At 35.8% G+C, this 10,444-nt stretch overlaps 1 protein-coding gene across 2 annotated transcripts; it reads right to left on the reverse strand.

The window, feature by feature from the left end:
- Nucleotides 1-2,808: 2,808 nt before the first annotated feature.
- EER4 (Transcription initiation factor TFIID subunit A) lies at nucleotides 2,809-10,345 on the reverse strand. 2 transcript variants are annotated; one of them, XM_021438091.2, is made up of 10 exons: nucleotides 9,482-10,345; nucleotides 8,298-8,504; nucleotides 6,188-6,790; nucleotides 6,003-6,077; nucleotides 5,334-5,412; nucleotides 4,786-4,847; nucleotides 4,398-4,433; nucleotides 4,059-4,307; nucleotides 3,237-3,297; nucleotides 2,809-3,139 (listed from the first exon to the last, which is right to left on the reverse strand). In XM_021438091.2, the coding sequence occupies exons 1-8, from the start codon at nucleotides 10,214-10,216 to the stop codon at nucleotides 4,125-4,127; spliced, it is 1,980 nt and encodes a 659-aa protein (XP_021293766.1). In that variant the 5' UTR covers nucleotides 10,217-10,345; the 3' UTR covers nucleotides 2,809-3,139; nucleotides 3,237-3,297; nucleotides 4,059-4,124. The 2 variants fall into 2 exon arrangements, with proteins under 2 accessions (XP_021293766.1, XP_021293765.1); XM_021438090.2 differs by having other exon boundaries at nucleotides 2,809-3,297.
- Nucleotides 10,346-10,444: the final 99 nt, after the last annotated feature.

Here is a 10,444-nt window from a genome sequence, read left to right on the forward strand (position 1 = left end):
TTCATGGGTGGTAACTGGCATATTCACTCCAATTTTACTCATCTGTAGAATGATTGCAGTGAAGTGTAAGGCGGAATCAATTGATTCCAAGCTTCCCTTTGTACTATACTCTGGAGTTCCGGCCTCTGTTTGCTTACTCTCGAAGCATGAAGTCAATCCATTGTCTTTTCTGTTGCTGAATAAAAATCAGGTGAAAACGCATCCAATTAGAAACCTAGGAAGGGGGGGGGGGGGGGGGGTTTCACGTTCAATTTTTACTTTCATCTCGAAACAATATAAGAGCAAAGGATTGGAAAACAGACCCACATTTTTCCTTTAATTTTCGGATTCTATCTAACAAATTACAAATATATATATATATATGAGGATGACCCCTTCTCATTTCTCAAATCTCGAATCTCTACAAAGTTAGCAATTATATATTGAATTGTGAATTATTAAAGTAACTCATAAAAAGATTTTTATTGTTAAAATTAATATGACTAACTGGCACCTTCACGATAGGATATCACTTTTCCCTTCCTTTAATTCCTTGCGTAAGCAGTCTATTCTCATTTTAAAATAGCAAATTTCCCTAAAAAAATAATGACACAAACTTGGGCCATAGGACAAAGATAATAAAGTAGAGAATCTCTTCAATTAAGTATAAGATGGGTCCTTTAATTAATCAACATCAACTTGATCAAATATTGGGAAATAAAAGAAAAAGAAAAAGGCAATGGTCCCAATCTTGGGGCATGGAAACCTTACTATTATTTTAATATACACACATGAGAAGTAAATAGTAGCCTTCCAGATTATACCAAATCTCTCCCTCTACCCATGGAATCTTGCATTAGTTATTTCCCTTTTCATATCTCAAAATTGTACACTGCCTTCCAAACGATTGGATCATTTAAACCACAAAGTTTAAACACTTTGTTGGACCCTTTATTGTCAGAGCATTCATGTTTCTTTTTCTTCGGTCTGGTTCCTCAAGGAATTGAGTGATGCATGGAAATTGATTTCCTTTCACAGCTGTACATTTGCAGAGATAAGACTTTAATTAAATTCAAGCACATTCACATTCTTGTAGGTCGACATGAGGGATTTGTCAGGGATTTGGTAAAAACCCTGAGCAAATTTTATAAGGTAGAAACCGATTTGTTCTCCTTGGACAAGTTTCAATGGATCCTAGTCATCATTTATATTCACAACACATGCAGAATGCAGATCCAAATTATTATTCTTTTTACTCTATCCCTCTTGCACTCCTGTTTTCATATATGGAGAGAGTTGATGCTTGAAAATATCTTCAGGACTTGCAAATAAGCAATGTGTATGACACCCTCTGGAACTGACCACCATCATGGGGATTTTAGCCCATAATTACCTTATTTGAGAGATTAAACATAAACTTACATGTATGAGTAAAAATTATAATGGTGACTAAATAATTCTTTAATTTATAAATATATTAAAAGTTGTAACACCTCTTCTTTGCTAATATGACAAGGCCTTATTTACCAAGTCACTACCGAATCTACTGATTTATCATCGTACTTGCATTTCTGATAAGGAAAATGTTAGGCACCTTACAAAGACAAAGCATGACGGTAGCAAAAGCTTGGTCTAAAGCCGACATGAATGGAATGATGTTTAGTTTGACACGGAAATGAATTAAGATTTGATTTTAAGGTTCATAAGATTTTGTAAAGCAGTTAGATTAATGATGAGTTCTTGTTTTTATTAAGGAATTTTAGAATTGAGTTCTTTCCTCTCATTAACTCTCCAATTTTATTCGTGCTTTGTCTAGTGCCTATGCTTTCCAGAAGCCACTCAATAGTTTAATTAGTGGCTAATTATCCTATTTAATATTATAAAATCCAACTTCATAAATAAAAGGTCATTTATGCTTTTGGTTTCCATCTTTAAATAAAATTTTTAGCGAATAAACCCTAAACCCGATTGCTAATTTCTAAATAATTTCTCACAATCGTCCATGTTTTATGAGCATATTGTTCTCTTTAATTATTGTGCCAATTAAGGTGGACTGCTTCGACAGCTGAGGAGATGAAAGGAGCATGAAAAAGAGAAACTGGAGGATACTAAACGAATTGAGAATGGCTTGTACGTCAAATATTTTTTGTGCATAAATCATAATTAATTGTAGAAATGATTATCGCTGACAATTTTATATATGGGTTCTTGATATTTGAGGTAAAGAAATCATTAAAAAGAGTACAGTCAATTAAGACTTGGTTTCATTTTATTGAAAGAAGGATCAGAAGTTGGGGATCAGGGAAACAAAATACCATACATAAAACACTCTAGGGAAAACCTTACTAGCTGAGCAGTAACAGCTATTTTTTGATTAGGGCATTGAAGAAAAAAGCTTGGAGGCCTAAGCCACCATTTTTGATGGAACTCGGGCAAGGTAACAGGTGGTCTTGAGGCTTTCCGGAGAATTTGATTGAAAGGATGAATATAATAATCAATTTATTTACTTTTTAAGCTCATTGTTGTTTTTGAAAAGTTATAATTGGAGAACATTGTTGAAAAGAAACATGGAAAGTGCAATAAATTCAGCTACGAAAGTCCACTCCTTGCCTAGAATATGCATGGCAAGCTGTCTTATTTCCGTGGAAGTTGGAACCTCATTACAGGGATCAAAACAGCAAATTGGCCGCACATGGACTCACATGGAACTGCAACTCTAATCCTTCCCAAATCACAGGGATACATGGTGGCAGGTTGTGACAATTACAAATAAATAAAAAAACTGCTTCTTATACTTGTTACTTTTCAGGCTTTATAAAAAGAAAAGAGTTCGGTAATAGTAACTAGCATTATAACATCTAAAGATGTAATGAACAGAGCTTCACGCCCGTAGATGAAGACATGTTGCAAGAATGCACCATCCAATGAAAAGAATTTAACCTAACAAATCAATCACTGAATCAACGTGCTTAGACAGCCTTGTAGTTTATAGTATCTAGAATACAAATGGGGGAACAAGTAAAATCAAGGAAAAATATATATTTCAAATAAATAATAAAGAAGAATACAACGCGCACCCATCCAAGCTCTATGATGCCACCCAAGGCAGATAAGCTTAGACTGGGGAACAAACTCTCCTCATGGCTCCCATCCATATAGTCTTGCTCACCACATAAATCATGAATAGAAAATGATAAATTAGATAGGTCAAATGGTGTGATCTTTTCCACAAGTTGATCCATGCCTCTGATACTTACCAAATAATTACAGCTTTTGCTTTTGTCAATCCACTACAACTTAAGCTTCAGTTACTATAACCTGCATAGGAGGCAGTTGACAATGTCAGTTGATTTAGTATGAAAAGGGGAATGAAGGCTTATATTGAGTAAATGCCACTAACAAGACCTCAAGGAACATAGTATGATCCAGATAGCATTGAACTGGGTTCTGGGGAATTCCAGCAGCCAGACAAGATTAAGAAAGATATCACCTATTTTAAAATTGAAGTAATTTCTTAGATGTAATTGCCAAGCTAAATTTTTTTTTTTAAAAAAATGTGATACTAAATAAAGGCTCCAATATAAGCTGCAGTCAAGTAGTGATAATGAAGCTTTGCAGCCAAATTAAATAATAATGAGTGGAAGGGACAAATCAACGACTTTTAAAGTTCTTAAGTTTCAACGAAGAACATTTTGGGATAAAATATGAATTTAAATGATAAGAGGATTGTTAACATGCAATCTTTATCCAGCTAATTAGACTAAAGGATGACACTAGTATGACTTTAGTAATTATGCAAGCATCTTGTTATGATTACACAGCAATGAAATGATTCACATTGCATCTTTGCAAAATGATTGAAAAATGCACGTTGGATTTGATTCTTCACATCATAACCCTACCATGCGGAGAATGCATGTGATATAAAGATTATAAGCATGTGATATATTCTCGCATGGATTCTTATAAGCTCAAGATACAGCATAAATGAGTAAATAAGAAAGTAATACCTATCTGGACAACGACAAATGAGAGAGGAGAGACACTAAATCATTAGTGAAAGTGAATCATTTGCTCACCTACACTGTCCAGAAAGCCATACACATTGAATTTGGGTCCAATTTATGAATGACAACTTCTGCACATCAATACCGAGTTATTTGCTGCAGCATTTGTGAACCAGCTGCTTGTGATACCAACTGCTCAGAACTTGGTGAAGGTCTCATTAAATGGTTTGCACCAACTGGGTTGCCAAGCCCTTGACGTATCATTTCTTTAGGATTATTCGCAGTTGTTTCAGGCTGTGATGATTCCATCAGCGCCCGTATCTAATCAAGTAATTTGCATAAAAGGAAAAGTTTTAATGCTTTAGGAGAGTAGGACACAGATTATACTTTTGTACTGAAAATTTAACTCACCATATCAAGACGCTTCTTGTGGAGGTCACTTGATAACTGCATGTTTTAGAATCAGGATTCAGATTCATCAATTGTATTGTTTATTATGTTGCAAATAATCAAAGATTTCCATATAAAATGAAAGGCGCTTATGCTAATAGCAACAGCACAAATGCTGCAGAGAAGATAGCTCGATATGGTTCAATTTAACAGGCACACTAAAATGTAAAACGGAAAAGATTAATATTGGCAGAATAGATTTTGACAATCGTAGGTATGTGTTAAACTAAAGAGTTACTAAATAAGCAAAAATCACCCTGAAAAGGAAATTTGAATTCACATGCATTAAAGTCAAGACTCTTAAGACATTTTGTGCACTGACTCAAAAATGACAAACAGAAATCCTTACAGGTCTTGTTGGGTTCCGCTCTTCACTTGAAAATCCTGGAATAGTCAAATGCCAGTTTTTCTCTGCACAAAATCCCATGTAAAACATTTGTTACAGCTCCATTAGCTTCTCTTAAAATTAAAGTAAGAAGAAACTATAATGGGCTATCTTATGCAGACTCAATATCTAAAACTTTCTGGAACACCGCGCTATTGTCAACATAGCAATACATTAATTTACACAAGATAAGAAATGCATAGGAAGCCACTCTGGACAGAAAATAAATTATACATAAATTATAGTAAGTTCAGAAATTCTACTGACAGCCAGCAACGGGATATATTTAGTTGCTATTGTAAGTTTAGACTTCTTTTTTGTTTCTTGTAAGAAAATGCAAAGCAACTTTCAAATAAATTTTAAATTGTCATTGAGTATGCCAACTTCAACTAGTAAAATACTAGACTATTCCTCCCCACAAGATAACAAATATAAGCACTAATAGGATATCCATTGTATCCTCACATCAATATAGAACACTTCCACAGAAATGCAAAACATGCAGCACAAACCTAAGTGTAGCAAGAGATCTTTGGACTCTAATGTTGATGATTTCCGATGCTTTGCCAAACTGCATGCAAATGTAGTCACCTGAAAATCAGTGAAATGATGTAAGTTTTAAACCGAGATGACTATTACTTAACTGCTGACGAAAGGTACCCAGAACAGGGTAGGAAACAGTGAAGAATAAGAAGAAAGATTGAATGAAAGAAATAAAAAAAGACAATACAACAGTACACGGTGGCAATTTAATCATATAGGCTACAAGTAATGGCAAGATAGCACTACCTGACAGAAAAGCTAAAATTCTATAACAAAGTAAAGGGTTATACCAATTAAAACACTCTTTTCCCACTCTAAAATTTAGTTACTACAAAAATCAAATGACTTAAATAAACATGTCTTCCAAACCATCCACTGTGAGCCCAAAACATTCAATATCTCTTGCTAAGCGCAAGAGGTAGAACTTCACAGAGTTTTAAAAAATATATATTCCAGCTAAATTTAACATAAAACAGTTCCATAATGCTAACCGTATTTATATTACAACAGCTCAGACTCTGACATTATTTATATCATGATTTGTGGTCTATTGCACCTGAATCTAAAAAATATGAGTAGCACATGCACATACTCACCACCTAAACATAGAAAGGAATATCAGCAAGGTAAAGCCTTACAGAGTCAATGAAGTCATCAGCAATCTCCAGAAGTAGATCTTCAACTTCTGGTTCCAGCTTGCCTTGCGAATCAACCTGAGCACAGCCAAAAGATGAATGTCACAATTTATCACAAAAGAAGGAAGAAAATCATTGGAAACTAACAGAGGAAGAATGGAAAACACACAGTTAAAAGCAGGAAAAACCTGTGAAACCAGATCCTGTATCTTTCTCTTTCCAAGAAGTTGATTGGTTGCCTCAGTTCCTTGGCTCGAACTTCCGCCAGGTGTGGTTGTACCAGACGCAGTTGCATCAGGCTGTGATCCTGTCAAACTGAGAGATTTCTGGCCTGCAGGTCCTGGCATCCTTGGAGACTGCTGCTGTTGAGGCTGATGCAATGGTGGCTGTTGTGGTTGTAATTGTTGCGGAGGTTGTTGCTGCAGCTGCTGCTGCTGCTGTTGCTGTTGTTGTTGTTGTTGCTGCTGCTGATGTTGCTGTGGTTGCTGCATTTGAGAATGTCCCATCTGTGACTGCTGTTGCACCAACTGAGACAATTGTTGAGAGTTCAAGGCCATAGAATTTTGGTGTAACTGCGGAGAAGAAGAAGCCAGTTGCTGCGGCAAGAGGACCTGCGACTGCTGCTGAAGGCGGAATGAAGATGAGCCTGAACCAGATATTGATGGCATTTGCTTCAACCACTGTTGCTGCAAGAGAGGGTTCTGCATCATACCCGGTTGTCCACTCTGAGCCAACCCTGATAACTGAGGGTTTATAAATGCCTGGGAAGATGTTCTTGGTAAGCTTTGAACCTGTGGTTTACAGAGGGGATAGTGCATACTGAGATCATGTACACAATTTAATTGGAAGACGTGCATTAAAACCACATAAACACAACCTCTTAAATATTGCCGACCCCCAGAAAATTTTCATCAAAGGTGGCAATTGCATAACAAGACAGGTTAATTTAAAAAAACCCCTAGAAATGAGATAACACAACATATTTGGTTTTACTTTAGCTCCATTAACAGACCTAAATAGCAGGCCATGGGTAAATTTTGCATCTGTTCCCAATATAGCAAAAGGGAAATTGGGGCATTTCAAAATAAAAACATTCTAAACTAGTACAATATAATGACTACACACCAAAAGATGTGCAACCATTCATCCACACTCGCATTTCTTGGCTGATAATGCAAAAGCTGTCTAAACATCTTAGATAAGATCTAATTCTGCCAAGGTGCACTATGAAAAAAGTTTATCAAATGATATAAATGGCTGTTTATTCACAAAAACATCTTTGATAAGATTCTATTTCTGCCAAGGTGCACTATGGAAAAAAGTTTATCAAACAATACGAATGGCCGTTTTTTCTCAAAAATATCTTAAACAAGATTCTAATTCTGCCAAGGTGCATTACAAAAAACGTTTATCAAACAATATGAAAGGCTATTTGTTCAAAAAACCATGCCACTAATTTCCAAGTCTTCATCAGCAGACAAGATACCAAGTAATGATGAAATCCGTGCTCTTTTCATGAAACACATTAAAATGATCTTTTATAATATATAGAACAAAAAATTCAGATGAATGTCTTGAAAAGTGCCGACCATCCAGTTCCACGAAATACAACTGAAGATCTACTTTTCATTAAAAAAAAGTGGAGTATGTCTCACAGGTCATTCAAATAACCTACAAGGCATAATGACTTGATTAAAAATAAAAGTATTGTTTGCACAAGATGTTAAATAAAGTTAATAATTATTAACAGTACTCATTGCACTTAACTAACAGTTAGCTAAACCCAGCTTGGAATAACCACAAAAAATTGTTTCCATAGTGCATTCAAGGAGATATATAATTTCCATTTCACTTATTAGGTATTAATCTATACATACTACAGAAAGAATATACAACCTAACGCAGCACATTACCAACTATAACAATACATAATTAAAACTTTTCTTGATCTAGTCCGATCAGACATAAGCCAAAGCATAGTAAACTTATGTTCACCGAAAACTAAAGAGCATTGCAATGTAAAAGAACTCTAGTTGTTCGAATTTGGCATCAGTGGAAATGAAGTCCTGAAATTGCATCATAGCTTAAAGAGTCCACCAAAACAAAAAGTAACTTCTATATTAATGCAAACTTTAACATCTATACTCATAGATAAACTAGAAAAATTCCTCCAACACAGACAATGATTTCTCAAATTAAACAATTAAAACAGAACAAAGATTGAAGAGAAAAAGTGTTTAGTTCACAAAATCCATTGAGGGAAAGAGCTCAGTACAGCAGTCTCAGAAGATACAATACCTGAGGAGATGTGAGTTGAGTTTGCTGCGATAATTGCTGCCTCATCTGTCCCTGATTTATCCGCTGTTGAGCATAAAGATTTCCATTAGGCCTCAGTTGTGAGCTCAAATTCATCATCCCCATTGCCTGCATCCCTTGCAAAGATTGCCCAGCAGGGTTTCCTGGATGAAACTGAGACCCTTGAACCAAGCCAGCCTTCTGCCTCGGCTACATCAAAAACCTCAAATGAATTTAGAATAGAATAATCATTTCTATAAACAAGGAAAATAAAATTAGTTAGAAACATTATCTATCAAGCCCGAACTAGAAATCTGTTCTGCAATAATCAGATTATTAATACCATTAAAATTGCTCTGGAGCAAGAAAGGATATCGGAAAAAATATATCCTTTAATAACTCCAGAATGCTTAAGGAGCAGAACAATGCAATTGTTACTTTTAAAAAAGCAAGGAAAGTAATCCATAAGTACCAATTATACTTGACTTATGAAGACACTGACCAACAATAACCATCAACTAGGTAAAGAATAAACTTTCAAAAAAACTAGGTAAAGACTATCTTTTGGAAATAAATAGAAACATCATCGATCATTAATGAATTCCAACTCTAGCTAACAGTAAGATCTCAAGTACAAAATTTTGACTTACCTAAATCATTTATTAAAATGCAGAATCCCACTCAAATTCCCCGATGCCCCCCAACACAACGGGAAGGAAAAAGAAGAAAGGAGACAAATAACACTTAAAAATTGCAGATTGCACCTTGAAATCACAATTTATCACAAAAAATTTATTCAGGTCACACTGCATAAACCCCTGGAGTTGTTCTGAGATATTAATTCTTTTAGTAACTCGTTACTTCTACAAGATTAAATCAATATAAAAAACTTATATCCAAAATGAAGAAAATATTTTTTAAAAAATACAAATCATCAAAGCAAGCACCAACTCATTCATTTCACTCCCAAACTAATAATCAAAGTTGCAATTACATAATTTTAAACAACCTCCCCACTCTCAATCTAAAAGGAAGAAAAAAAGCACAAAAAAACTATAGTTATGATGATTTCAAAAACAAATTCATTAAAAATTATACTTCCAAACAGTAAAATCAACAAAAGGAAATGCCTTTAAAAGCTAGAAAATCCAATTTTTTCCCCAAAGCGAATCGAAAAAGATTCTTACCGAAGCTAAAAGCTGAGGCTGCAAACTAAACTGAGCAGCAGCAGCTGCAGCTGCACCACTGAGCATAGGCAAATGACCACTTTGCCCAATCAAAGCTGACCTTGATAAATTGGGATTGCCCATCTGTTGAATCTGCTGGTTCTGTTGCTGGTTAGCTTGAATTGAAGCTGAACCACCAAAATTCATTTGCCCATATAACCCTGCTTGTTGTCTTAAAACGGTGCCGTACTGAGACTGTTGCTGTTGTTGCTGCTGCTGGCTTTGCTGCTGTTGTTGTTGTTGGAGTTGGTTAAGGCGTGAAAAAGATGGGGATCTCTGAAGGGTGTGTTGGATTTGGAAATTGGATAAAGCTGCAACATTTTGTTGCGTTTGTTGCTGTTGTAAAAGTTGTTGTTGTTGTTGGGAAAGAGAAGGGAGAGGTGGAGACGAAATTTGCGAGATTTGCTGTTGCTGCTGGTGCTGGTGCTGTTGTCGCTGTAAATTTTGCTGCGGATTTTGCAGTGAGGGTTCAATGGCAGGCGAAGGAGGAGGGATTTGAGGAGAAGGGTTGTTACTTTGAGGAAGAATTGAGGGAGTTTGTGTTAACGTAGTTGTTGCCGTTGCCGACGGAGGTGGTGGTGTTGGTGTTGGGTTAATATTTGTCGTCGCCGATGATGATGGCGGTGTCGCTGTTGATGATGATGGGTCCATCATCATGGGATTCGGTGAGGCTGATGAAGATGCAGTTTCAGCCATGCTCTGTTCTTTTTCTTTTATTTTTTCTTTCTTTCTTTTTTCTTTTAGGGCGAATTTCTGATCGAATTGCTAATCCATGGTGGAGTCCGAATTTTGGTTTTTCTTTTTTAATTTTTTTAGAGGTGAAATTTGCAGGAGAGTTTTATTAGAGAAAGGACGTTTGAAGAGGGGGAATCTGGACCGTACACGTCAGCAGAAGGGGCTTGGGGGCTTGGGAATTGTTGGGTT

Source organism: Theobroma umbraticum, unplaced genomic scaffold (genome assembly GCF_002168275.2).
Source record: "Theobroma umbraticum cultivar Fairchild unplaced genomic scaffold, ASM216827v3 scaffold_204.0, whole genome shotgun sequence".
Classification (NCBI taxonomy): Eukaryota; Viridiplantae; Streptophyta; class Magnoliopsida; order Malvales; family Malvaceae; genus Theobroma; species Theobroma umbraticum.